The sequence below is a fragment of the Nesoenas mayeri genome (assembly GCF_963082525.1).
Source record: "Nesoenas mayeri genome assembly, contig: SCAFFOLD_163, whole genome shotgun sequence".
NCBI lineage: Eukaryota > Metazoa > Chordata > Aves > Columbiformes > Columbidae > Nesoenas > Nesoenas mayeri.
This window is the reverse complement of record NW_027660035.1, coordinates 1-27,322: the sequence shown is the minus strand read 5'-3', so window position 1 is coordinate 27,322 and position 27,322 is coordinate 1. Positions and strand designations below refer to the sequence as shown.

The following is a 27,322-nucleotide window of genomic DNA, read 5'->3' as shown; positions in this document are numbered from 1 at the left end:
GGACGTGACGTGTGACGTGACCGGGGGGGAGGAGGGAAGCGGGGCGGGGCGGGAGGGGACGCTCTAGGACGGCGGGAGGACCCGCGTTTACTCGGTGGTTTCCCGGGGTCGGGGGGGGCACCGGCGGGGGGAGGGGGCGGAGGGGCCGCTCTGGGCGGCGCGGGCGGACTCTGTGGTTCGGGGGGGGCCGGGGAAGCGCGGCGCTCTCCGCGGCGTTGGAGGGTGCCGCTCTAGGCCGGCAGCAGCTCTATGGTCGCCTCCCATTGGCCGGCACGCGGCCGCCATCTCCTCGGGGTCACGTGACGGGGGCCGGGCCGCCATTTTGTGTCCGCGCGGGACCCGCGAGCGCGGGCGGGACCGGCCGGGCCGGTTTGATCCGGTTTGAACCCGGTTTGACCCGGTTTGACCTGGTTTGATCCGGTTTGACCCGGTTTGAACCCGGTTTGACCCGGTTTGACCCGGTTTGACCTGGTTTGATCCGGTTTGACCCGGTTTGAACCCGGTTTGACCCGGTTTGACCCGGTTTGAACCCGTTTGATCCGGTTTGACCCGGTTTGACCCGGTTTGAACCCGTTTGACCCGGTTTGATCCGGTTTGACCCGGTTTGACCCGGTTTGACCCGGCTCAGAGCAGTTTGGACCGGTTCGGACCGGTTTGGAGCGGCCGCGGCGCCGCGTTCGCACAAAAACGTTCCATAATGAGTCACTTTAATTAATGAACACTCAGCGAGACCCGTTCACACCGGGCGGTGCCGGTTCTGACCAGTTCTGACCAGTTCCGACCAGCTCCGACCGGTTCAGACCAGTTGATACCAGTTTATACCAGTTCAGAGCAGCTCTGACCAGTTTATACCAGTCCAGTCCATCCCGGTCCATCCCGGTCCATGCTGGTCCACCCCAGTCCATCCCAGTCCCCCCCAGTCCATTCCATCCCGGTCCATCCCAGTCCATCCCGGTCCATCCCAGTCCATCCCAGTCCATCCCAGTCAATCCCGGTCCATCCCGGTCCATCCTAGTCCCCCCAGTCCAGTCCATCCCAGTCCATCCCAGTCCCCCCAGTCCATCCCAGTCCATCCCAGTCCATCTCGGTCCCCCCAGCCCAGTCCATCCCGGTCCATCCCGGTCCATCCCGGTCCATCCCGGTCCCCCCAGCCCCCGCAGCCCCTCCCACCCGCGGGGTCACGACCCGACATCCCGACCCCGCCCGACCCCGGGAAACGCTCAACAAAGGAGTTTCCTGCTGCGGCCCGGACGCCTGGGTCCCCTCCCGGACGCCTGGGTCCCCTCCCTGCCAAGGGCGGGGGGTTATGGGACGGGGACGCAGCCCGGACGCCTGGGTCCCCTCCCGGACGCCTGAGTCCCCAGTGCAGGCCCGAGCGGGCGGACGGACAGACGGACGCTTCCCGCGGCCTCCGCTTGGCCCAAAGTCGCCCAAACTTGGCCCAAAATTTGCCTCCTTCCCCCTCCCCCCGCCATCCGCGGCTCCCCCGGACGCCTGGGTCCCTCCCGGACGCCTGGGTCCCCCCCAAAAGGAGCGGGGGAAGGGCAGACCCAGACGCCCTGGGACACGGTGGGGGGCGGGAGGGGGCAGCCCGGACGCCTGGGTCCCCTCCCGGACGCCTGGGTCCCCTCTGGACGCCTGGGCTCCTCCCGGACGCCTGGGTCCCCCCGGACGCCTGGGTCCCCCGGGGGCCGCCATGGGGCTGTGGCTGCTCTGGCTGTGGGTCCCATTGGGCTTCGCTGAGGAGGGTGAGTGACCCGACCCCCGCGGGCTGTGGGGCCCGGACGCCTGGGTCCCTTGTGGGCTGTGGGGCCCGGACGCCTGGGTCCTCTTGGGATGGGGGTCCTGAACTCCTGGGTCCTCTTGGGATGGGAAGGGAGGGTCTGAGGGGACCCAGGCGTCCGGGGCTGGGGGGTCATTGCGGGGGGACCCAGGCGTCCGGGGCTGGGGGGGTCATTGCAGGGGGACCCAGGCGTCCGGGGCTGGGGGGTCACCGCGGGGGGACCCAGGCGTCCGGGCCCCACATGCCCCTCCCCCCAGAGGTTCTGCTGGACACGCGGCTGGAGACGAGTGACCTGAACTGGACCGTGTACCCGGCGGGGGAGGGGCAGGTGGGCACGGGGGAGGGGGATGGGGGAGGGGGGACAGGGATGGGGGAGGGGGACAGGGGGACATTGGGACATGGGGACAGGGGGACATTGGGACATGGGGACAGGGGGACAGGGGGACATGGGGCTGGGGGGACACAGGGATGGGGACACGGGAGGACGTGCAGGGACATGGGGACGTGGGGGCACATGGGGACATGGAGGGACACGGGGGGACACGGGGGGACACGGGGGGACATGGGGACATAGAGATGGGGGGACACAGGGATGGGGGAGACGGGGGGACATGGGGGTGGGATCTGGGGTGTCCCCAACGCTGCTCACCCCCCTGTCCCCGTGTGTCCCCCTGTCCCCCTGTCCCCTTGTGTCCCCCTGTCCCCATGTCCCCCTGTCCCCTTGTGTCCTCCTTGTGTCCCCCTGTCCCCATTGTGTCCCCCTTGTCCCCATGTCCCCCCATCCCCATTGTGTCCCCCTGTCCCCTTGTGTCCCCCTGTCCTCATGTCCCCCTGTCCCCCCGTGTCTCCCTGTGTCCCCCTGTCCCCCTGTCCCCCCGTGTCCCCCCCTGTCCCCCTGTCCCCGTGTGTCCCCCTGTCCCCCTGTCCCCCCTGTGTCTCCCTGTGTCCCCCTGTCCCCCCGTGTCCCCCCGTCATGTCCCCCCGTCCCCGTGTGTCCCCCCGTCGGGCAGTGGGAGGAGCTCAGCGCCCTGGACCCCGAGCTGGGGGCGCCCGTTCGCACCTTCGAGGTGTGTTCGGGGCGTGGCCGCGGCCCCGCCCCCTCTGGCCCCGCCCCCCCGGGCCCCGCCCAGGCCAGCTGGCTGCGCTCGCGCTGGGTCCCGCGGGGCGGGGCCGCCCACGTGTTCGCGGAGCTGCGCTTCACCATGGTGGCCTGCGACGGCCCCGCCCCCCGGCGCGCGCCCGGCCCCGCCCCCGGCCCCGCCCCCGCCCGGAGACACGCCCGCCACGCCCCGCGCCCCGCCCGGACACGCGGCCCCGCCCACGGCCCCAGCCCCGGCCAATGGGACGACGCTCCTGGTGACCAACCCGGCGACGGCCACGCCCCTGGCAACCGCGGCGTCCATGGCAACGGCCCCGGAAATGGCAGTTTCCTTGGCGACGGCCTTAGCAACAGCCATGGCAACCGTGATACTCATAGCAACAGCCCCAGAAGTGATGGTTTCCTTGGCAACGGCCCCGGAAATGACGGCTTCCTTGGCAACGGCCTTAGCAACAGCCCCTGCAATCCTGTTGTCCATGGCAGCGGCCCCGGAAATGGCAGTTTCCTTGGCAACGGCCTTAGCAACAGCCCCCGTCCCGCCGGTCTCCACGGCAACGCCCCCCGCCCCGCGGCGCTGCTGGGCGGCCCCGCCCCCCGCGGCCCCTCCCCCCGCTGCCGCGAGACCTTCACCGTGTTCCTGCACGAGTCGGACGGCGACACCGCGACGCCGCTGTGGCCGCCCTGGCTGGAGAACCCCTACGTCAGGGTGGACACGGTGGCCGCCGACCACCTGCTGGCCCCGGGGTCGCGGTCGGGGTCGCGGTCGCGGTCGCCGGCGGGGCAGATCAACCGGAAGACGCTGCGCCTGGGCCCGCTGAGCCGCGCCGGGTTCTACCTGGCGCTGCGGGACGCGGGCGCGTGCCTGGCGCTGCTGTCCGTGCGTCTGTCCTTCCGGCGCTGCCCCGCGGTGACGCGCGCGCTGGCGCGCTTCCCGGCCACCGTCCCGCGCGCGCCCGTGGCCGCGGTGCCCGGGCGCTGCCTGCCGGGGGCGCTGCCGCGCGGGGGCGTGCTGGGCCCCCCCGTCATGTACTGCCGCGAGGACGGCACCTGGGCACAGCCCCCCCCCGCGCGCGGCTGCGTCTGCGGCCCCGGCTGGGAGCCGCGGGGGGGCGGCTGCGCCGGTGAGTGCGGGGGGGGGTGGGGGGTCATGGGGGTCATGGGGGGGTCTGGGGGTCATGCTGGGAGCCGCGGGGGGGCGGCTGCGCCGGTGAGTGCGGGGGGGGGTGGGGGGTCATGGGGGTCATGGGGGGGTCTGGGGGTCATGGGGGTCATGGGGGGGTCTGGGGGTCATGGGGGGGTCTGGGGGTCATGGGGGTCATGGGGGGGTCTGGGGGTCATGGGGGGGTCTGGGGGTCATGCTGGGAGCCGCAGGGGGGCGGATGTGTCGGTGAGTGTGGGGGGGGTCATGGGGGGGGTCATGCTGGGAGTAGTGGGTGGGCAGCTACATCGGTGAGTGGGGGAGGGCGGGGGGGGGCGGGGGGGGTCATGGGGGGTCTGGGGGGTCATGCTGGGAGCCGGGTGAGTGGGGGGGCAGGGGGGGTCATGGGGGGTCGGGGGGTCATGGGGGGTCATGCTGGGAACCGCATGAGTGGGGCGTCATGGGGGTCATGGGGGGGTCTGTGGGTCGTGGGGGGTCATGGGGGGTCATGGGGGGGTCATGGGGGGTCCTTGGGAGGTGTTTGGGGGTCCTGGGGCGTCTGTGGGTCCCGGTGTCCCCTGACCCCTGACCCCTGACCCCTCCCCCAGCGTGTCCCCCCGGCTGGTTCCAGGGGGGGGCGGGGGGGGGCCCGTGCCTGCCCTGCCCCCCCCGCAGCCGCAGCCCCTCCCCCGCGGCCGCCGCCTGTGAGTGCGACCCCGGGACCTTCCGCGACCCCGGGGGCGGCGCCGGGGAGCCCTGCTGGGGTCAGTGGGTCAGGGGTCAACGGGGTCAGGGGTCATGGACCCTGCTGGGGTCAGTGGGTCGGGGTCAACGGGGTCAGGGGTCACGGGCCCTGCTGGGGTCAGTGGGTCAGGGGTCAACGGGGTCAGGGGTCACGGGCCCTGCTGGGGTCAGTGGGTCAGGGGTCAACGGGGTCAGGGGTCACGGGCCCTGCTGGGGTCAGTGGGTCAGGGGTCAACGGGGTCAGGGGTCACGGGCCCTGCTGGGGTCAGTGGGTCAGGGGTCAACGGGGTCAGGGGTCACGGGCCCTGCTGGGGTCAGTGGGGCAGGGGTCAACGGGGTCAGGGGTCATGGACCCTGCTGGGGTCAGTGGGGTCAGGGGTCACTGGGGGCGGGGTCAGTGGGGTCAGGGACCCTGCTGGGGTCAGTGGGGGAGGGCTCGGGGAGGGTACAAAGGGGGCAGAGGTCAGTGGGGGAGGGGCAAAGGGTTCAGGGGGCTGGGGGCAGTGGGGGAGGGGCCGGGGCAGAGGGGTTGGGGGGGAGGGGTCGGGTCAGGGGTCAGTGGGGGAGGGGTCGGTGAGGTCAGGGGTCAGTGGGGGAGGGGTCGGGTCAGGGGTCAGTGGGGGAGGGGTCAGGTCAGGGATCAGTGGGGGAGAGGTCGGGTCAGGGGTCGGTGAGGTCAGGGGTCAGTGGGGGAGGGGCAGGAGCGGGGGAGGTGCCGTTTCTCTGGGGGGAGGGGCGGATGTTTGGGGGCGGGGGAGTGACCCGGACGCCTGGGTCCCTGACCCCGCCCCCAGCGCCCCCCTCTGCCCCCCAGGGGCTGTGGGGCGGCCCCGAGCGGGGGGGGGTGCGGCTGGCGTGGGGGCCCCCCCGCGAGGGGGCGGGGCACCCCGACCTCGCCTTCGCGGTCACGTGCCAGCGCTGCCCCGCGGGGGGGGGCCCCTGCGCGCCCTGCCCCCCCCTGCGCCTGGCCCCGCCCCCCCCGCTGCGGGGTCACGGGGTCACGGTCGGCGGGCTGACCCCCGGGGTCACCTATCGCTTCCGGGTCAGCGCGCGCAGCGGCGTCAGCGGGCTGGGGCCGCAGCCCCTCCCCCACAGCGAGGTCAACGTCACCGCGGGGGGGGCCGGTGAGGAGCGGGCCGGAAGTGGGGGGACCGGAAGTGGGGGGACCGGAAATGGGGGGTGGGACCGGAAATGAGGGTGGGACAGGAAATGGGGGACAGAAACGGGGAACAGGAAATGGTGGGGGACCGGAAATGGAGGGACAGGAAATGGGAGGGTAGAAATGGGGGGTGGGACAGGAAATGGGGAGTGGAAACGGGACACAAGAAATGATGGGGGACCGGAAATGGGGGGACAGGAAATGGAGGGAGGAAACGGGGCACAGGAAATGGTGGGGGACCGGAAATGGGGAGGACTGGAAATGGAGGACGGAAATGCGGGCGACAGGAAGTGGGGGGGACAGGAAATGGGAGGGGACACGGAAATAGGGGGCCGGAAATGGGGGGCCCAAAAATAGGGGAAACCGGAAATGGGGGGGGAACCCAAAAATAGGGGGGGACCCCTGAATTGGGCCCCCCCCGTGACCCCTGCGTGATCCCGGGTGACCTCCCCGTGACCCCTGGGTGACCCCTGTGCCCCGTGCGCAGTGCCCCCCCCGGTCGGGGCCGTGACCCTGGCGGGGGGGTCGCCCTCGGCCGTGACCTTGACGTGGCCGCCCCCCCCGCACCCCCCCCCCGGGGGCCCGATCCTGGACTACGAGGTCAAGTACTACGAGAAGGTGGGGGAGGGGCCCGGGGCGGGGGGGGCGGGGGGGTCTGGGGGTGTCCAGGGGGGTGTGGGGGGGTCTGGGGGGGTTGGGGCCCCAGGGGGTGTGGGGGGGTCTGTGTGTTTTGGGGTGTCCAGGGGGGGCTGGGGGGTCTGTGTGTGTTTGGGGGGGGTCCCTGTGCGTGTTTTGGGGTCTCTGTGTGTTGTTTGGGGTCTCTGTGTGTGTCTGGGGGTTTTGGGGTCCCTATGTGTGTTTTTGGGGGGGTCTCTGTGTGTGTTTTGGGGTCTCTGTGTGTGTTCGGGGGGGTTGGGGTCCCCGTGTGTGTTTTTGGGGGGGTCTCTGTGGGGGTTTGGTGTCTCTGTGTGTGTTTTGGGGGGTTGTTTTGGGGGGGTCCCTGTGCTGTTCCCATGGGGGTCCCTGACAGTGCAGGTGGGGGGCGGGGAGGGGATGGGGGGTCTCTGTGTGTGTTTGGGGGGGTTTTGGGGGGGGTGTCTGTGTGTCTGGGGGTTTTGGGGTCCCTGACGGCGCAGGTGGGGGGCGGGGAGGGGGTGTCTGTGTGTCTGTGTGTCTGTGTGTCTGTGTGTCTGTGTGTCTGTGTGTCTGTGTCTGGGGTCCCTGACGGCGCAGGTGGGGGGCGGGGAGGGGGTGTCTGTGTGTCTGTGTGTCTGTGTGTCTGTGTGTCTGTGTCTGGGGTCCCTGACGGCGCAGGTGGGGGGCGGGGAGGGGGTGTCTGTGTGTCTGTGTGTCTGTGTGTCTGTGTGTCTGTGTGTCTGTGTGTCTGTGTGTTTGGGGTCCCTAACAGCGCAGGTGAGGGGCGGGGAGGGGGTGTTTTGGGGGGTTTTGGGGGGTCTCTGTGTGTTTGGGGTCCCTGACGGCGCAGGTGGGGGGCGGGGAGGGGGTGTCTGTGTGTCTGTGTGTCTGTGTGTCTGTGTGTCTGTGTGTCTGTGTGTCTGTGTCTGGGGTCCCTGACGGCGCAGGTGGGGGGCGGGGAGGGCCCCCCCGTGTTCCTGAAGGTGCCGGGGCCGCGCGCGGAGCTGGGGGGGCTGCGCCGGGGGGGGCTCTACGGGGTGCGCGTCCGCGCGCGCAGCGACGGCGGGTACGGCGACTTCGGCCCCGAGACCGCCGTCACCCCCCCGGGCGCGCACGGTGAGACCCCGCCCCAAAAACACCCGAAAATCACCCAAAAACACCCAAAAACACCCAAAAATCACCCCAAAACACCCAAAAACACCCCAAAACCACCCCCAGACACCCCAAAATCACCCAAAAACACCCAAAAATCACCCAAAATCACCCAAAATCAATCACCCAAAAACACCCAAAAACACCCAAAAATCACCCCAAAACACCCGAAAACACCCCAAAACCACCCCCAGACACCCCCAAATCACACAAAAACACCCCAAAATCACACAAAAACACCCAAAAATCACCCCAAAATATCCCAACCACCCCCGGGCCCCTGTGGGGGGGGTGGGGGAGGGGCGGGGGGGGAGGGCAGGGGGCTGGGCGCTGACGTCCCGCTGTGTCCGCGGGGGGGGGAGGGGCGGGTGGGGGAGGGGCAGGGGGAGGGGCGCTGACGTCCCGCTGTGTCCGCAGGGAGGGGAGGGGCGGGTGGGGGAGGGGCAGGGGGAGGGGCGCTGATGTCCCGCTGTGTCGCGCGGGGGGGGAGGGGCGGGTGGGGGAGGGGCAGGGGGAGGGGCGCTGATGTCCCGCTGTGTCCGCGGGGGGGGGAGGGGCGGGTGGGGGAGGGGCGCTGACGTCCGTCTGTGTCCGCAGGGGGGTCCCGGGGGGTCCCGGCGGCGCTGCTGGGGGGGGCGGCGGCCGCGGGGGGGCTCGTGGTGCTGGCCGCCCTGGGGGGGGCGCTGCTGACCCGCAGGTGGGGGGGGGGGGGGGGGTGGGGGGGCTGAGGGGGGGTGGGGAGGCCCGGGGGTGGGGGGGCCAGGGGGGTGGGGGGTCCGGGGGGCTCAGGATGGTCTGGGGGGGGTGGGGGTCCTGGGGGTGTTTGGGTGTCATGGGGGGTTGGGGTTCATGGGGGGTTTGGGGGTCCCGGGGGGGTTTGGGTGTCATGGGGGGGTTTTGGGGGTCCCAGGGGTTTTGGGGATCATGGGGGGTTTTGGGGGTCATGGGGGGTTTTGGGGGTCATGGGGGGGTTGGGGGTCATGGGGGGTCAGGGGGTCATGAGGGGTCGGGGGTCCCGTCCCCACGTGTCCCCGTGACCCCCCAGGCACTGTCAGCGGCGGGAGAACCCGGAGCGACACCCCCGGGGTCACGGTGAGGTCACGGGGTCATGGGGAGGTCACGGGGTCATGGGGGGGTCACGGGGTCAATGGGTGTCACCCAGTGTCCCCAACCCCCGGGTGATGGTGCCACAGGTTGGGGGGGGGGAGGGGTGTGTGTCCCCAAGTGTGTGACCCTGGTGACCCCAGTGACCCTGGTGAACCCGTGACCTCTGTGACCCAGGGACCCCCATGACCCCTGTGACCCCATGACCCTGGTGACCCTGCTGACCCAGTGACCCTGGGTGACCCCATGACCTCATCACCCCTGTGACTCTGGTGACCCCGGGTGGCCCTGTGACCCGGTGACCCCGGATGACCCTGCTGACCCAGTGACCCCGGGTGGCCCTGTGACCCGGTGACCCCGTCACCCCTGTGACTCTGGTGACCCTGCTGACCCAGTGACCCCGGGTGGCCCCGTGACCCGGTGACCCTGGGTGACCCCGGGTGACCCTGCTGACCCTGGGTGGCCCTGTGACCCGGTGACCCTGCTGACCCGGTGACCCCGGGTGACCCCATGACCCGGGTGGCCCCGTGACCCCGTGACCCATGACCCCGCAGGTGCTGCCGTGTACATCGACCCCCTGAGCTACGCGGCCCCGCACAGGTGGAGCCAACACCCCGTGTCCCCAATGTCCCCAATGTCCCCAACACCCCAATGTCCCCGTGTCCCCAACACCCGTGTGTCCCCATGAACCCAATGTCCCCATGTCCCCAACGTCCCCGTGTCTCCAATGTCCCTGTGTCCCCAACCTCCTTGTGTCCCCAATGTCCCCGTGTCCACAACGTCCCAGTGTCCCCAACATCCCCCCTCGTGTCCCCAATGTCCCTGTGTCCCCAATGTCTCCAACATCCCCAGTGTCCCCATGTCCCCAACACCCCCATGTCCCCCATGTCCCTGTGTCCCCATTGTCCCCATTGTCTCCTCAGTGTCCCCTCAGTGTCCCCGATGTCATCGCTGGTGTCCCCGTGTCCCCATTGTCCTCTGTGCTGGGTCTTCGTGACGATGTCCCCATTGTCCCCACTGTCCCCCATTGTCCCCAATGTCCCCATTGTCTCCATTGTCCCCATTGTCTTCATTGTCCTCATTGTCCCCAATGTCCCCATTGTCTTCGTTGTCCCCAATACCCCCATTGTCTTCATTGTCCCCATTGTCCCCACTGTCCCCAATGTCCCGAACTCCTGGGTCCTCGGGGGTGGGGTCTCGGACGCCTGGGTCCCTTTGGGGGGTTGGGACATGGGGACGGGGGACAATGGGACATGGGGACAATGGGACATGGGGACATGGGGACAATGGGGGCAATGGGGACAATGGGTGGGGGGGACACCGTGGGGTGTCGGTCACGTGGCGCGGGCGGTGACCCCGTGACCCCGCGCCCCGCAGGGATTGGCCGCGCTCCCCGGTGACGCGCGAGGGCGCCGAGAGCAACAGCGAGGGGGAGCCCCCGGCCTCCCCGTGACCCCGCCCCTTCCGCTGACGTCACCGCCCCCGCGGCGCCCCGCCCCTTCCGCCCAGCCGCAGGGGGCGGGGCCGCGGAGTTCCCCGGGTCCTTTATTAAAGCTCTGTGATTGGTTCGGGTGTCTTGTGAGTTTTTCCCGCGCGCGGCCACAGCCAATCAGACGCGGCTCCGCCCCCCGCGCGCGCCGCGCCGCCGTAACGCGCGGCGGCCATCGTAACCGCCTCTCTGCCGTAAAGCGTGACGGCCGCGCCCGCGCTGCCGTAAAGCGCGGCGGCCATTTTAAAAAGCGCTGTCGTAAAGCGCCGCCGCAAAGCGCGCGGCAAGATGGCGGCCGTGACGGTGCTGCCGCCGGAGCCGGGACCCGTGAGCACCGGGGTGAGACCCGGATGTGCGCCGGGGGGGCGGGGCGGGGGGATGTGGGGCGGCTGTGGGGCGGGGGGGGGATGTGGGGCACCGGGGGGGATGTGGGGCGGGGGGGGGCGGAGGGAGCCGGTTGTGGGGCTGGAGGAGCCTCGTGGGGGTTGGGAGGGAGTGACGCGGCACAAGAGCCGCCGGGGGGCGGTTGGTTGTGGGTCAGTTATGGGGCAGATGTGGGTCAGATGTGGATCACTTGTGGGTCCGATGTGGGTCAGCCATGGGTCGCTTATGGGTCGGTTGTGGGTTGGTTATGGGTAAGTTATGGGTCAGTTCTGGGTCGGTTGTGGCTCAGCCGTGGGTCAGTTGTGGGTCGGTTGTGGGTCAGTTGTGGGTCGGTTGTGGGTCAGTTATGGGTCACTTGTGGGTTGGTTGTGGGTCAGCCGTGGGTCACTTATGGGTCACTTGTGGGTTAGTTATGGGTCAGCCCTGGGTCAGTTGTGGGTCACTTGGGGGTGAGCCGTGGGTCGGTTGTGGGTCAGTTGTGGGTCGGTTGTGGGTCAGCCGTGGGTCGGGCCTCTCCCCAGACCACCATCATGGCCGTTGAGTTTGGTCATGGGTCAGCTGTGGGTCGGTTATGGGTCACTTGTGGGTCAGTTGTGAGTCGGTTATGGGTCACTTGTGGGTCAGCCGTGGGTCAGTTGTGGGTCAGCCGTGGGTCGGCCGTGGGTCAGCCGTGGGTCGGGCCTCTCCCCAGACCACCATCATGGCCGTTGAGTTCGACGGCGGCGTCGTCATCGGGGCCGATTCGCGCACGACCACGGGGTGAGCTCAGCGGTGACGTCATCAGTGACGTCATCGCCCCCCACCCCCTCCCCCCCCCCCCCCAGCCCCGCACTCCTGGGTCCCCAACCCTGTGCTGTACCCCCCGGGGCCTCCTCAGCGCGCGGGGGCCGGTCCTGGGGGGGTGGTGTGTGACATCACGATGACATCACGGTGACGTCACGGTGACGTCACTGCCCCGCAGGGCGTACGTGGCCAATCGCGTGACGGACAAACTGACGCCCGTGCACGACCGGATCTTCTGCTGCCGCTCGGGCTCCGCGGCCGACACGCAGGCCGTGGCCGACGCCGTGGCCTACCAGCTGGCCTTCCACAGGTCGCTATGGGGCAGGGCCGTGGGGCAGGGCCGTGGGGCAGGGCTGTGGGGCAGAGCTGTGGGGCAGGGCTGTGGGGCAGGCCATGGCCTACCAGCTGGCCTTCCACAGGTCGCTATGGGGCAGGGCTGTGGGGCAGGGCTGTGAGGCAGGCCATGGCCTACCAGCTGGCCTTCCACAGGTCGCTATGGGGCAGGGCTGTGGGGCAGAGCTGTGGGGCAGGCCATGGCCTACCAGCTGGCCTTCCACAGGTCGCTGTGGGGCAGGGCTGTGGGAGGTTATGGGGCGGTATGTGTGGGTCTGACCCCAGGTCTGCCCCACAGCGTGGAGCTGCAGGAGCCGTGGGGCCGGGGGGAGGTTGTGGGGCGGTGTGTGTGGGTCTGACCCCAGGTCTGCCCCACAGCGTGGAGCTGCAGGAGCCGTGGGGCCGGGGGGAGGTTGTGGGGCGGTATGTGTGGGTCTGACCCCCAGGTCTGCCCCACAGCGTGGAGCTGCAGGAGCCGTGGGGCCGGGGGGAGGTTGTGGGGCGGTATGTGTGGGTCTGACCCCCAGGTCTGCCCCACAGCGTGGAGCTGCAGGAGCTGTGGGGCCGGGGGGAGGTTGTGGGGCGGTATGTGTGGGTCTGACCCCCAGGTCTGCCCCACAGCGTGGAGCTGCAGGAGCCGCCCCGTGTCCGCACGGCCGCGCGCCTGTTCCAGCAAACCTGCTACCGCTACCGCGACGAGCTCAGCGCCGGCGTCATCGTGGCCGGATGGGACCCACGGCGCGGGGGGCAGGTGAGACCCCTCTGCCCCATAGCGGGTCCCTCTGCCCCATAGCGAGGACTGTTCTGCCCCATAGCACCCCCCTTGTCTGCCCTGTAGTGTCTCGTTGTGTCTCTGGGCATCCCCTTTGCTGCCCCATAGCAGGTTCCTGTGGTGCCCCATGGCTGCCCCATAGCCCCTGTTCCTCCCCAGGTGTACGCCGTGCCCATGGGGGGTCACACAGCCCCATGGCTGCCCCATAGCTGCCTCATAACCCCTGTTCCTCCCCAGGTGTACGCGGTGCCCATGGGGGGTCACACAGCCCCATGGCTGCCCCATGGTTGCCCCATGGCTGCCCCATGGCTGCCCCGTAGCCCCTGTTCCTCCCCAGGTGTACGCGGTGCCCATGGGGGGTCACACAGCCCCACAGCTGCCCCATGGCTGCCCCACATCCCCTGTGTCCGCAGGTGTACGCGGTGCCCATGGGGGGTCACACAGCCCCATGGCTGCCCCATGGCTGCCCCATGGCTGCCCCATAGCCCCTGTTCCTCTCCAGGTGTACGCCGTGCCCATGGGGGGTCACACAGCCCCATAGCTGCCCCATAGCTGCCCCATAGCCCCTGTTCCTCCCCAGGTGTACGCGGGTGCCCATGGGGGGGTCACACAGCCCCATGGGCTGCCCCATGGTTGCCCCATGGCTGCCCCATGGCTGCCCCATAGCCCCTGTTCCTCTCCAGGTGTACGCCGTGCCCATGGGGGGTCACACAGCCCCATGGCTGCCCCATGGTTGCCCCATAGCTGCCCCATAGCTGCCCCCATAGCCCCTGTTCCTCTCCAGGTGTACGCCGTGCCCATGGGGGGGTCACACAGCCCCATAGCTGCCCCATAGCTGCCCCATAGCCCCCTGTTCCTCCCCAGGTGTACGCGGTGCCCATGGGGGGGGCCGCTGCTGCGCGTCCCGTGCGCCGTGGGGGGGCTCGGGCAGCTCGTACCTGTACGGGTTCCTGGACGCGGCCGCGACGCCCGGGATGAGCCGCGAGCAGAGCCTGGAGCTGGTCACCCGCGGTACGGGGGTCTGGGGGTCCATGGGGGTCTGGGGGCGTCCATGAGGGTCCTGGGGGGCACAGGGGGCGGGATGAGCCGCGAGCAGAGCCTGGAGCTGGTCACCCGCGGTACGGGGGGTCTGGGGGCGTCCATGGGGGTCTGGGGGAGTCCATGGGGGTCCTGGGAGTCCATGGGGGTCCTGGGGGTCCATGGGGGTCTGGGGGCGTCCATGGGGGTCTGGGGGAGTCCATGGGGGTCCTGGGGGTCCATGGGGGGTCCTGGGGGGTCCATGGGGGTCTGGGGGCGTCCATGGGGGTCTGGGGGAGTCCATGGGGGTCCTGGGGGGCACAGGGGGCGGGATGAGCCGCCAGCAGAGCTTGGAGCTGGTCACACGCGATATGGGGGTCTATGGGGGTCTATGGGGGTCTGGGGGCGTCCATGGGTGTCCATGGGGGACACAGGGGGCACAGGGGAGTCTATGGGGGTCCTGGGGGACACAGCAGTCCTGGGGGGGGGGACACAGAGGGGTCTGTGGGGGGGACACAGGGGGATACATGGGGGTCCTGGGGGACACAGGGGGTCTGTGGGGGGACACAGGGGGCACAGGGGGGGACACAGGGGTCCATAGGGGGGGCACAGGGGGTCTCTGGGGGGGGACACAGGGGTCCATGGGGGGACACAGGGGGTCTATGGGGGGTCCTGGGGACACAGGGGGGTTCTGGGGGGACACAGGAGTCTGTGGGGGTCCTGGGGGGACACAGGGGGGTCCATAGGGGGGCACAGGGGGTCCTGGGGGGGGCACAGGGGGTCTGTGGGGGGCACAGGGGTCCATGGGGGGGTCCTGGGGGGGGCACAGGGGGTCTGTGGGGGCACAGGGGTCCATGGGGGTCCTGGGGGGTCTATGGGGGTCTGTGGGGGGCACAGGGGTCCATGGGGGTCCTGGGGGGGCACAGGGGGTCTGTGGGGGCACAGGGGTCCATGGGGGTCCTGGGGGGCACAGGGGGTCTGTGGGGGCACAGGGGTCCATGGGGGTCCTGGGGGGTCTATGGGGGGTCTGTGGGGGCACAGGGGTCCATGGGGGTCCTGGGGGGTCTATGGGGGGTCTGTGGGGGCACAGGGGTCCATGGGGGTCCTGGGGGGTCTATGGGGGTCCTGGAGCAGTTTGGGGGGATTACGGGGGGTTTCGTGTCCCAGAGTGTTTGTTTTTGGGGCGATTTCTGCCCGTTGCTGCCCCGCTGGGGCTGGGCTGGGGGGCCCCGGGGTGTGGGTGACTTTGGGCTGATGTTGGGCTGATATTGGGCTGATTTTGGGCTGACTTTGGGCTGACTTTGGGCTGACTTTGGGGTGATTTTGGGGTGACTTTGGGCTGATTTTGGGCTGACTTTGGGCTGACTTTGGGGTGATTTTGGGGTGACTTTGGGCTGACTTTGGGGGTGATTTTGGGGGTGACGTTGGGGTGATTTGGGGTGACTTTGGGGTGATCTGGGTATCTCTCCCGGTTTCCAGCGCTGGCGCTGGCCATGGCGCGGGACGGCTCCAGCGGGGGGGTGATCCGCTTGGCCACCATCACCCCCCAGGGCGTGGACAGGACGGTGCTGGCGGGGCCGCAGCTGCCCTGGGGGGGACGGGGGGGTCCCGCCGAGTGACCCCGACACAGCGCGGACTCCCCGGCGAGGCAATAAACGGCTCTGCCTGCGCTGGGGCCATCGTGTCCCACACCCGCGAATGGGGGTCCCGTCGTGTCCCACACCCGAGAATGGGGGTCCCATCATGTCTCAGGCGCAGGAATCGGGGTCCCCATCGTGTCCCCAGACCCGGGAATGGGGGGGTCCCGTCCGCCCCCCGCCCCCAAATCACCTCACGGCGCCTGAGGGGCGAGCGGCGCTGGAAAGGGCGGGAACGAAAGGGCGGGAACGGCGCGCGCTGCCACAGCCACCTCGCGGCTCCCCCCCCCACTTGCGCATGCGCAGGGGGCGTGGCCAGACCGGCGAGGGGCGTGGCCAGACCGGCCAGGGGCGTGGCTGCCTCTCCCAGCCGGCGGCGGGCGCGGCCGGTTCCTCGGGGGTCCCCGGTTCGCCCCGTTGGTTTTTCCGCCGGTTGTGCCCGGTTGACCCCCCCCGCCCCTCCCCCGGGGGTGGCGGGAGCGGCCGCGGCTCCCCCGGGTGAGTGCGGGGGGGAAAGGCCCGAGGGCTCCGTCACGATCACTGAGGGAGGGGGTGAAGGGGGGGGGTGGGGGGGGGGGGGAAGGAAAAGGCGGGAACGGCGCGTGCCGGGCGTCGCGCCCCGCTCACCTCCTGCGCATGTGCGGGGGGCGGGGCCAGGCGGGGGCAGGGCCAGGCCGGCGCGGGGGGCGGGGCCAGGCGGGGGCGGGGCCGCCACTTCAGGCGGCGGCGGGGAGCGAGAGCGGCCGGTTCTCCCCGCGGTTCTCCCCCCGGTTTTCCCCCCCGGTTCTCCCCCCCGGTTCCCCCCGGTTCTCATCCCGGTTCTCTCCGGTTCCCCCCGGTTTTCCCCCCGGTGCTCTCCCCGGCTGACCCCCCGCCCAATCCGCAGTGACCCCCGGGCGGCGGGCTGGACGATCGGCCTGAACCCCTCAGGGTGAGTGTGGGGGGGGAAAAGACCCCAGGGAGGGGCCTGCGGGAGGAAACCCACTTCAGCCCAGTTACATTCGGTTTAGCCCCGTGTCCCCAGTTCAGCCCAGTTCGTCCCAGTGTCCCCAGTTCAGCCCAGTGTCCCCAGTTCAGCCCAGTTCAGCCCAGTGTCCCCAGTTCGTCCCAGTGTCCCCCCAGTTCAGCCCAGTGTCCCCAGTTCGTCCCAGTGTCCCCAGTTCGTCCCAGTGTCCCACAGTTCGTCCCAGTGTCCCCAGTTTGTCCCAGTGTCCCCCAGTTCAACCCAGTGTCCCCAGTTCGTCCCAGTTCAGTCCAGTTCATCCCAGTGTCCCCAGTTCAGGCCCAGTGTCCCCAGTTCGTCCCAGTGTCCCCAGTTCAACCCAGCGTCCCCAGTTCGTCCCAGCGTCCCCAGTTCAGCCCAGTGTCCCCAGTTGGTCCCAGTGTCCCCAGTTCAGCCCAGTGTCCCCAGTTGGTCCCAGTGTCCCCAGTCTGTCCCAGTGTCCCCAGTTGGTCCCAGTGTCCCCCAGTGTCCCCCTTTCGGGTCAGAGCCGACTCCACATGATTCCGGTTTAATTAATTGATCAGTTACACGATAACGAGCTGTCAGTACCGAACCCTTTGGGGGGGGGGGGGGGGGGGGCGGTTCCTGCCCTTGACCTTTGACACCCCATAGGGACCCACAGACACCCTCAGCCCCTATAGGGACAGACAGACAGACAGAGCCCCCCATGGGGACACCCCGCAGGGACATGAGACACCTCTATAGGGACCCCCCAGCCCCTATGGATTCCATAGGGGGGTCAGGGGGCGAGGAAGAGGTGGCTGTGACCCCATATAACACCCCCCAGCTCCTCTACACCCCCTGTAGGGACTTGGGAACACCCTGTAGGGATGTGAGAACAACATATACACCCCCAGCCCCTACAGATGCCATAGGGGGCCAGGGGGCGAGGAACAGCCGGATGTGACCCACCACACACCCCCGGCCCCTATGGATCCATAGGTCAGGTGCTCAGGAACAGCCGAATGTGACCCACACACACCCTCGGCCCCTATGGATCCATAGGTCAGGTGCTCAGGAACAGCTGAATGTGACCCCACACACACCCCCGGCCCCTATGGATCCATAGGTCAGGTGCTCAGGAACAGCTGAATGTGACCCACACACACCCCCGGCCCCTATGGATCCATAGGTCAGGTGCTCAGGAACAGCCGAATGTGACCCACACACACCCTATGGATCCATAGGTCAGGGGCTCAGGAACAACCGGATGTGACCCCACACGCACCCTATGGATCCATAGGTCAGGCGCTGAGGCCCAGCCGGATGTGGACCCCCACACCCCGGCCCCTATGGATCCATAGGTCAGGCGCTGAGGCCCAGCCGGATGTGACCCCCACACCCCGGCCCCTATGGATCCACAGGTCAGGCGCTGAGGCCCAGACGGATGTGACCCACCCAGCCCCTATGGATCCACAGGTCAGGCGCTGAGGCCCAGCCGGATGTGACCCACACACAGCCCCAGCCCCTATGGATCCACAGGTCAGGCGCTGAGGCCCAGCCGGATGTGACCCAGCCGGCCCCTATGGATCCATAGGTCAGGCGCCCAGCACCAGGCGCCCGTAGGCGCGGTTCAGCTGCTCCAGGAAGATGAAGGTGAGCACGGTGTGCGGGCCCAGCCGCGCGTAGTACGGGGTGAAGCCCTTCCAGAGCGCCGGGAGCCCCTCCAGCCGCACCACGCGCACCAGCACCTCCTGCAGAGAAACGGGGTTCAGGGGGGGACCCCGAAACCCGGAGAACCCCAAAATCCCCGCGGAGAAACCCAAAAACCCCGCGGAGAACCCCAAAAACCCCGCGGAGAAACCCAAAAACCCCGCGGAGAAACCCAAAAACCCCGCGGAGAGCCCCAAAAACAGCAGGGAGAGCCCTAAAGAGAACGGGGCAATGCAGCCCCTCCAGCCGCACCACGCGCACCAGCACCTCCTGCGCAGAAACGGGGTTCGGGGGGGACCCCGAAACCCGGGGAACCCCGAAAACCCCGCGGAGAAACCCAAAAACACCAGGGAGAGCCCCAAAAACACCAGGGAGAGCCCTAAAGAGAACGGGGCAATGCAGCCCCTCCAGCCGCACCACGCGCACCAGCACCTCCTGTGGGAGAAACGGGGTTCGGGGGGACCCCGAAACCCGGGGAACCCCGAAAACCACGAGGAGAAACCCAAAAACACCACGGAGAGCCCCCAGACCCCAGGGAGTGCCCTAAAGAGAATGGGGGGCAATGCAGCCCCTCCAGCCGCACCACGCGCACCAGCACCTCCTGCGGAGAAACAGGGTTCAGGGGGGACCCCGAAACCTGGGGAACCCCAAAAACCCCGCGGAGAAACCCAAAAACCCCGCGGAGAAACCCAAAAACCCCGCGGAGAAACCCAAAAACACCAGGGAGAGCCCTAAAGAGAACGGGGCAATGCAGCCCCTCCAGCCGCACCACCTGGGGGAGAAATGGGGTTCGGGGGGGACCCCGAAACCTGGGGAACCCCAGAAACCCTGGGGAACCCCCCTAAAATGGGGCTGGAACCCCCAAACCGCAGGGAACCTCAAGAAACCCCCAAGGATCCCCCAAATCCTGGGGAATCCCCTCAAGATAAGGGGGGACATACAGGGGATCGAGGGACCCCAAAATAAGGAGGGGGGGCCCAAAATAGGGGGACGCCCCAAAATGGGGGGAACCCCAAAATGGGGGGAACCCCAAAGGCACGAGGGGGATCTGGAAACACAAAACTGGTGACACCTCCTGGGGGAAACGGGAACCCCAAAGAATGGGGGGACCCCAAAATACTGGAGCACCCCCTGGGGAGCCCCCAAACCGGGGGGGAACCCCAAGCCAGGGGGACCCCAAACCAGGGGGACCCCAAACCGGGGGAACCCCAAACCGGGGGGGGAACCCCTAAACCGGGGGAACCCCAAACCAGGGGGACCCCAAACCGTGGGGACCCCCAAACCAAGGGAACCCCAAACCAGGGGGACCCCAAACCAGGGGGGAACTCCCAAACCGGGGGAACCCCAAACCAGGGGGACCCCAAACCGGGGGACCCCAAACCGGGGGACCCCAAAACCGAGGGGGAACCCCCAAACCGGGGGAACCCCAAACCGGGGGGGAACCCCAAACCAGGGGGACCCCAAACCGGGGGAACCTCAAACCGGGGGACCCCAAAACCGAGGGGGAACCCCCAAACGGGGGAACCTCAAACCGAGGGGGAACCCCCAAACCAAGGGAACCCCAAACCAGGGGGACCCCAAACCGGGGGGACCCCCAAACCAAGGGAACCCCAAACCAGGGGAACCCCAAACCGGGGGACCCCCAAACTGGGGGAACCCCAAACCAGGGGAACCTCAAACCGGGGGAACCCCCAAACCAAGGGAACCCCAAACCAGGGGAACCCCAAACCAGGGGAACCTCAAACCGGGGGAACCCCCAAACCAAGGGAACCCCAAACCAGGGGGGACCCCCAACTCCCCCAGACTCACCAGCCCGTTGCGATACTCGGGTTTCCCGTCGATCGTCCGCATGTTCTGGATGCTGCGGGGGCCAATTTTGGGGTGAAAAACGGGGATTTTGGGGGCGTCCCCCCCCCCGGGAAGGTACCGGGGGTGGGGGGTCCCTGCTCGTTAATTAACCCCCCGCTAATTACCCACCGTGTTTTGACAATGTCGACGGGCATGGAGGCGGCCGTGGTGACCAAGCCGCTGATCATGCTGGCGCAGAAGTGGCACAAAATATCATCGCGGAAGCGGCCTGGGAGGGGGACACCCCAAAATTGAGACGGGGGCGCGGGGGGGGGGTCAGGGGGTGTTGTTGGGGGGTCCGGGGTTTTGGGGTCCCCCCACGTACCCGTCTCGAGCAGGAACTGCTTGGACTGCGAGTAGGAGGCGAGTTGGGCGGCGTTGACCACGACGGCGCGAGCCATGGTGGGGATACAGCCCTGCAATGGGGCACCCCAAAACATGAACCCCCCTGCACCCCCAGTGTGAGCCATGAGGGGGATACAGCCCTGGAACGGGGCCTCCCAAAATGTGAACCCCAAAACATGAACCCCCCTGCACCCCAGTGTGAGCCATGGGGGGGATACAGCCCTGCAATGGGGCACCCCAAAACATGAACCCCCCCTGCACCCCAAAACATGAACCCCCAAACCCCCCATGGACCCCCCTGCACCCCAGTGTGAGCCATGGGGGGGATACAGCCCTGGGAATGTGTGGTGTGGGGGGGTCCCCCCAAATCCCCCTCCCCCCTCGCAGGTTTGGGGGTTCACAGGGTCAATGGGGGGTCACAGGGGGGTCAGGGGCCGTACCCTCCAGCGCGTGCCGATCCCCCCATGCAGGTTTGGGGGTTCATGGGGGGCCAGGGGATCCCAGGGGGGTCGGGGTGGGTTTTGGGGATCCCAGGGGGTCAGGGTGGGTTTTGGGGGTCAGGGGGTGAGGGGCCGTACCCTCCAGAGCGTGCCGATCCCCCCTCGCAGGTTTGGGGGTTCACAGGGTCAATGGGGGATCCCAGGGGGGTCAGGGTGGGTTTCGGGGGTCAGGGGGTGAGGGGCCGTACCCTCCAGAGCGTGCCGATCCCCTCCTCCCGCGCCATCCGCACCAGCGCATCCAGCACGTTCCGGTACCCGCGGCGCTGATCCGGGGGCAGCCTGGCACCGGTTTGGGGCAGAAACACGGCGGTTCGGGCAAAACCCGCGTGCGGCCAGAAACAGCGCGGTTGGGGTCAGAAACAGTGCATTTGGGGCCAGAAACAGCGCGGTTCGGGCCAGAAACAGCGCGTTTGGGGTCAGGAACAGCGCGGTTGGGGTCAGAAACGGCGTGTTTGGGGTCAGGAACAGCGCGGTTGGGGTCAGAAACGGCGTGTTTGGGGTCAGGAACAGCGCGGTTGGGGTCAGAAACGGCGTGTTTGGGGTCAGAACATGTGTTTGGGTCAAAAACACGGTGTTTCGAGCAAAACCCGCTGCTTGGGGTCAGGACCCGCTGTTCCAGGTCAATAACCTGCAGTCCTGGGTCAATAACCCACCGTTTGGGTTAAAAGGGTCAGAAACCCAACATTTGGGGTCAGAAAACCACCGTTCGGGTTAAAAACGCGCTGTTTGGGTCAAACCCCCCGTTAGGGTCTGGATTCCTGTGTTTTGCCCAATTTTGGGGTGTTTTGCCCCGTTCTCACCATCCATCGGCCGTCATGCGGATCAGCACCACCTCGGCCGGGCAGGTCAGGACCCCCCCGTTTGGGTTAAACCGCCCCCGTTTGGGTCAAACCCCCCCCGTTTGGGTCGGGATTCCCGTGTTTTGCCCGATTTCGGGGTGTTTCTCCCCGTTCTCACCGTCCGTCGGCCGTCATGCGGATCAGCGCCACCTCGGCCGGGCAGGTCAGGACCCCCCGTTTGGGTTTAAACCCCCCTCGTTTGGGTTTAAAACGCCCCCGTTTGGGTTAAACCGCCCCCGTTTGGGTCAAACCCCCCCAGTTTGGGTCGGGATTCCCATGTTTTGCCCAAATCAGGGTGTTTTCTCCCCGTTCTCACCGTCCGTCGGCCGTCATGCGGATCAGCGCCACCTCGGCCGGGGTGCCCACGAAGGCGCCGGCGGCACCGGCCGTCATGCCCATGGCGGCCTTGGCCAGGAACGGGGGGGGGGTCCCGTCAGCGCCCCCCAAACGCTCCAGCAGCACCGTGTAGATCCCCAGGCGCGTCGTGGTGTACGTGGCCTGGCGGAGCAGCCCCGCAGACAGCCTGCGCCAAACGGGCACCCCAAAACGGGTCAGACACCCCCAAAACGGGTCAGACACCCCCAAATGGGTCAGACACCCCCAAACGGGTCAGACACCCCAAAACGGGTCAGACACCTCAAACGGGTCAGACACCCGAGCAGCCCCGCTGACAGCCTGGGATGGGGCAGACACCCCAAACGGGTCAGACACCCCAAAACGGGTCAGACACCCCAAACGGGTCAGACACCCGGAGCAGCCCCGCTGACAGCCTGGGATGGGGCAGACACCCCAAACGGGTCAGACACCCCAAAACGGGTCAGACACCCCAAACGGGTCAGACACCCCCAAATGGGTCAGACACCCCCAAACGGGTCAGACACCCCAAATGGGGGAGACACCCCCAAACGGGTCAGACACCCGCAAACGGGGAGACACTCAGAGCAGCCCCGCAGACAGCCTGCGCCAAACAGGCACCTCAAACGGGTCAGACACCCCAAACGGGTCAGACACCCTGGAACGGGGGGAGACACCCTGAAATGGGTCAGACACCCCGAAATGGGGGTTCAATGGGGTGGTTTTGGGGGTGTTTTGGGGTGTTTTGGTGCCGTACCCGGTGTAGATGCCGCGCAGCCCCTCGTTGCGCAGGATGAACCCGGGGCTCAGGGGGTTCAATGGGGTGTTTTGGGGTGTTTTGGGGTGTTTTTGGGGTGTTTTTGGGGTGTTTTGGGGTGTTCTGGTGCCGTACCCGGTGTAGATGCCGCGCAGCCCCTCGTTCCTCAGTATGGCCGCCAGCGCGTGGAAGCTCGTGGGGAACTCGCGCGTCCGCGCCCCCTCCCCGCTCAGCTGCATCCGGTTCTTCACCAGGTCCAGCGGCTGCACGAACACCGTGGCGCCCATTCTGCACCAAAAACACAGGATTTCACCCCAAAACCACCGTATGAGGGACCCCGAGACCCACCCCGAAACCCACCCACCCTGCACGGACACTGTGGCGCCCATTCTGTGCCAAAACCACAGGATTTCACCCCAAAACCACCATGTGAGGCACCTCGAAACCCATCCCGAGACCCACCCACCCTGCACAGACACCGTGGTGCCCATTCTGTGCCAAAAACACGGGAATTCACCCCAAAACCACCGTGTGAGGCACCCCGAGACCCACCCCACCCTGCACGGACACCGTGGCGCCCATTCTGTGCCAAAAACACAGGATTTCACCCCAAAATCACCGTGTGAGACACCTCGAGACCCACCCCACCCTGCACAGACACTGTGGCGCCCATTCTGCACCAAAAACACAGGATTTCACCCCAAAACCACCGTGTGAGGCACCCCGAAACCCACCCCGAGACCCACTCACCCTGCACAGACACCGTGGCGCCCATTCTGTGCCAAAAACACGGCAATTCACCCCAAAATCAGTGCGAGACACCCCAGAATCAGCCTGAACCCCATCCCGCCTTTGGGGTCCCAGTTCAGGGTCCCGGTTCGGGGTCCCGGTTTTGGGGTCCCGGTCCCGGTTGTGGGGTCCCGGTTTCGGGGTCCCGGTTCGGGATCCCGTTCTCGGTCCCGGTCCCGGTTCAGGGTCCCGGTTTTGGGGTCCCGGTTCGGGGTCCCGGTTCGGGGTCCCGTTCTCGGTCCCGGTCCCGGGTCCCGGTTTCGGGGTCCCGGTCCCGTTCCCGGTCCCGGTGCCGGTTCGGGTCTCACCCGGCCAGGCCGCCGAACAGGAACTTCACGGACTTCGGGGACGTCTTGGGCCGCTCGGCCGGAGCCGCCGGAGCCGCCGGAGCCGCCGCCATCGGGACACGCGGGTCCGGGACACGCGGAGCGGGGGACGCGCGGGGACACGCGGGGACACGCGGGACCGGGGGACGCGGGGACCCGGGGGGTCCGGACCCCAAGGTGACTCGGGGCGGGACTGCGCGTGCGCCGCGCGCCTGCGCGCGGCCGGCGAGGGGCGTGGCTTCCGGCGGAGGGGGCGGGGTCTGTGCGGGAGGCGGAGCGCGGGGCAGTGGGAGGAGCTGTGAGCGGGGCGGGAGGCGCGGCCCTGGGGGAGGGGGCGTGTCGCAGGCGCGGGGGCGTGGCCTGGCCTAAAGGGGCGGGGTTGGGGGCGTGGACAAGGAGAGGGCGTGGCTTTCGGGAGCCGCTTGTGGGCGTGTCCCCCAGCCGAGGGGGCGCGGTCCCGGCGCTGACGACGTCGCGCCGCTCATTGGCGGAGGGTGTTTAGGCGGGAAGGGCAGGCGGCGGGGATTGGCTGCGCGGTGGGCGGGCTTTGCTGAGGCTCCGCCCCTCCCGGGCGCCGCCGGGACCGGTGGGCGCAGGGGAGACGAACCGGGGGTCACCGGGGTCAGGGACCCGCACTGAGCGGGGGGAGGGGCCGGAACAGCCGCCCCATAACTGCCCCACACCCGCCCCTCCCCCCCCCATGGCGGCGCTGGGGCCCTTATGGGGCTCACACGCCTGGTCCCCCATCCGCGCCCCACACCGTGGATCCCGCCGTGGGGCTCGTCCGGCCCCGCAAGGGACCCAGGCGTCCGGCCCCACAAGGGACCCAGGCGTCCGGGCTGTGACTCACGGAGGGGGGGGGGGGGGGGGGAAGGGGAAGCGCCGCGGCCGTTGCCCTTAAAAGGGCTGAACGAGCCGGAGCCGCTTCCGCCCCCCGGCCCCACCCCCCCCGTGGGCCTGGGGGGGAGGAGGGGGGGGTGACGTGGCTGCTGCCCCACGGCGACCTCTGACCCCTGGGCGTGGCGCAGACCTTGGACCCAGGCGTCCGGGAGGGACCCAGGCGTCCGGGAGACGGGGACACACCCCACAGCCCCAGCCCTGCCCCCCACAGCGCCAGCAAGGCCCAGAGCTCAGCCCCACAACCCCCCCCAGCCCCACATCACCCACACGTCTCATCCCCACAGCCCCATCCCAGCCCCACATTGGCCCCACACGTCCCAGCCCCACACGTCCCCCCACGAGCCCCACACGTCCCAGCCCCACACGTCCCCCCACGAGCCCCACACGTTCTCTCCCCACAGGCTGTTTGTTTATTTTGCTGCCGGCAGCGGGGGGGGGGGAGGGGCAGGTCCTGGTGGTCCCCTGGAGGCTCCTGCTGGTCCCGGGGGTCCCGTGGTCCCCAGTGGATCCCGGTGGATCCCGGTGGTCCCCAGTGGATCCCGGTGGGTCCCGGTCCCTCAGTACTGGGAGCGCCGCAGGTGGGCGGCCATGTCGTAGCATTTCTTGTTGACGACGCCGCCGTGGACGCCCTCCTTGCCCATCACCAGCACGATGGCTGCGGGGGGGGAGGGGCGGGGTCAGTGGGGGGAGGGGCGGGGTCAGGGGGGGATGGGGTCACCCCCTCCTTGCCCATCACCAGCACGATGGCTGCGGGGGGGGAGGGGCCGTTAGGTGGGGGAGGGGCGGGGTCAGGGGGGGATGGGGTCACCCCCTCCTTGCCCATCACCAGCACGATGGCTGCGAGGGGGAGGGGCCGTCAGGTGGGGGAGGGGCGGGGTCAGTGGGGGGATGGGGTCACCCCCTCCTTGCCCATCACCAGGACGATGGCTGCGGGGGGGGAGGGGCGGGGTCAGGGGGGGATGGGGTCACCCCCTCCTTGCCCATCACCAGCACGATGGCTGCGGGGGAGGGGCAGTGTCAGGGTGGGGGAGGGGCGGGGCCATTAGGTGTGGTCAGGGTTGGGGTCAGAGTGGGGGAGGGGCCGTTAGGTGGGGTCGGGGCCGTTAGGTGGGGGAGGGGCGGGGGTCGGGGTGGGGGAGGGGCCGTTAGGTGGGGTCGGGGCTGTTAGGTGGGGGAGGGGCGGGGGTCTGGTGACCTCAGGTGACCCCTCTGGACAGCCAGAGGGGAGCTGGGGGAGGGGACCATGGGGGTCACGGGGGGGGGGTTGGGGGGTCCCCACGTGGTGACTCTGGGTGAAGGTGCCCGGGGGGGTGGGGGACAGGGGGTGGGGGGTCGCGCACTCTTGTCGGTGATGGTGGCCGCGATGCTGAAGGGGGGTTATGGGGGTTCGGGGGGTCTATGGGGGGTTATGAGGGGTCTATGGGGGTCTATGGGGGGTCAGGGGGTCTATAGGCTGTATATGAGGTGGTGATGGTGGCCGCGATGCTGAAGGGGGGTTATGGGGGTTCGGGGGGTCTATGGGGGGGTTATGAGGGGTCTATGGGGGGTCAGGGGGTCTATAGGCTGTATATGAGGTGGTGATGGTGGCCGTGATGTTGAAGGTGGGGGGTCAGGGGGGTTTAGGGGGGTCTATAGGGGTCAGGGGGGTTTTGGGGTGTCACTCACTCTTGTTGGTGATGGTGGCGGTGATGTTGAAGGTGGGGGTTATGGGGGTCTATAGGGGTCTATAGGGGTGTATAGGGGTCTATAGGGTCCCCACTCACTCTTGTTGGTGATGGTGGCGGTGATGTTGAAGGTGGGGGTTCAGGGGGTCTATAGGGGTCTATAGGGGGTCTATAGGGGTCTATAGGGGTCTATAGGGTCCCACTCACTCTTGTTGGTGATGGTGGCGGTGATGTTGAAGGTGGGGGTTCAGGGGGTCTATAGGAGTCTATAGGGGTCTATAGGGTCTATACTCACTCTTGTTGGTGATGGTGGCGGTGATGTTGAAGGTGGGCGGTCAGGGGGTCTATAGGGGTCTATAGGGGTCTATAGGGGGTCTATAGGGTCCCACTCACTCTTGTTGGTGATGGTGGCGGTGATGTTGAAGGTGGGGGTTCAGGGGGTCTATAGGAGGTGTATAGGGGTCTATAGGGGTCTATAGGGGTCTGTACTCACTCTTGTTGGTGATGGTGGCGGTGATGTTGAAGGTGGGGGTTCAGGGGGTCTATAGGGGTCTATAGGGGTCTATAGGGGTCCATAGGGTCTGTACTCACTCTTGTTGGTGATGGTGGCGGTGATGTTGAAGGTGGGCGGTCAGGGGGTCTATAGGGGTCTATGGGGGTCTATAGGGGGTCTATAGGGGTCTATAGGGGTCTATAGGGTGTATAGGGTGTATAGGGTCTCACTCTTGTTGGTGATGGTGGCGGTGATGTTGAAGGTGGGCGGTCAGGGGGTCTATAGGGGTCTATAGGGGTCTATAGGGGTCTATAGGGTCCCACTCACTCTTGTTGGTGATGGTGGCGGTGATGTTGAAGGTGGGCGGTCAGGGGGTCTATAGGGGTCTATGGGGGTCTATAGGGGTCTATAGGGGTCTATAGGGGTCTATAGGGTGTATAGGGTCTCACTCTTGTTGGTGATGGTGGCGGTGATGTTGAAGGTGGGCGGTCAGGGGGTCTATAGGGGTCTATAGGGGTCTATAGGGTGTATAGGGTCTCACTCTTGTTGGTGATGGTGGCGGTGATGTTGAAGGTGGGCGGTCAGGGGGTCTATAGGGGTCTATGGGGGTCTATAGGGGTC

The 27,322-nt window shown here is 68.1% G+C and overlaps 3 protein-coding genes across 3 annotated transcripts; 2 read left to right on the top strand and 1 right to left on the bottom strand.

Annotated features, from left to right (window-relative positions):
• Positions 1–1,696: 1,696 nt before the first annotated feature.
• LOC308052309 (ephrin type-B receptor 4-like) lies at positions 1,697–10,382 on the top strand (the record flags this gene model as incomplete). The annotated part of the gene is made up of 9 exons (XM_080364401.1): positions 1,697–1,748; positions 2,041–2,111; positions 2,794–3,014; positions 3,057–4,003; positions 5,559–5,888; positions 6,411–6,541; positions 7,507–7,675; positions 9,370–9,415; positions 10,193–10,382. 9 exons carry the CDS (start codon positions 1,697–1,699, stop codon positions 10,266–10,268), a joined length of 2,043 nt encoding a protein of 680 aa, XP_080220527.1. The 3' UTR covers positions 10,269–10,382.
• Positions 10,383–10,567: 185 nt separating this feature from the next.
• Positions 10,568–15,298, top strand: PSMB6 (proteasome 20S subunit beta 6). Its single transcript, XM_080364403.1, is given in 8 exon segments — positions 10,568–10,643; positions 11,380–11,447; positions 11,650–11,781; positions 12,426–12,555; positions 13,441–13,467; positions 13,469–13,492; positions 13,494–13,587; positions 15,073–15,298. Coding segments are annotated over 8 exon segments (666 nt in total). The 5' UTR covers positions 10,568–10,592; the 3' UTR covers positions 15,213–15,298.
• A 1,442-nt stretch (positions 15,299–16,740) lies between these two features.
• SLC25A11 (solute carrier family 25 member 11) lies at positions 16,741–23,857 on the bottom strand. The gene is made up of 8 exons (XM_080364404.1): positions 23,627–23,857; positions 22,665–22,817; positions 21,735–21,941; positions 20,768–20,858; positions 20,060–20,150; positions 19,864–19,963; positions 19,696–19,747; positions 16,741–17,927 (listed from the first exon to the last, which is right to left on the bottom strand). The coding sequence occupies exons 1-8, from the start codon at positions 23,716–23,718 to the stop codon at positions 17,772–17,774; spliced, it is 942 nt and encodes a 313-aa protein (XP_080220530.1). The 5' UTR covers positions 23,719–23,857; the 3' UTR covers positions 16,741–17,771.
• Between the last annotated feature and the right edge of the window lie 3,465 nt (positions 23,858–27,322).

What these genes read in the sequence shown, in the direction of transcription:
- SLC25A11 (XM_080364404.1), bottom strand. Translation starts at nt 23,718, where the DNA reads ATGGCGGCGGCTCCGGCGGCTCCGGCGGCTCCGGCCGAGCGGCCCAAG. An exon ending in CTGTTCGGCGGCCTGGCCGG is followed by an intron (nt 22,818 to 23,626) that starts GTGAGACCCGAA and finishes TTTTTGGTGCAG; the next exon opens with AATGGGCGCCACGGTGTTCG. An exon ending in CGCATGACGGCCGACGGACG is followed by an intron (nt 20,859 to 21,734) that starts GTGAGAACGGGG and finishes AACCGGTGCCAG; the next exon opens with GCTGCCCCCGGATCAGCGCC.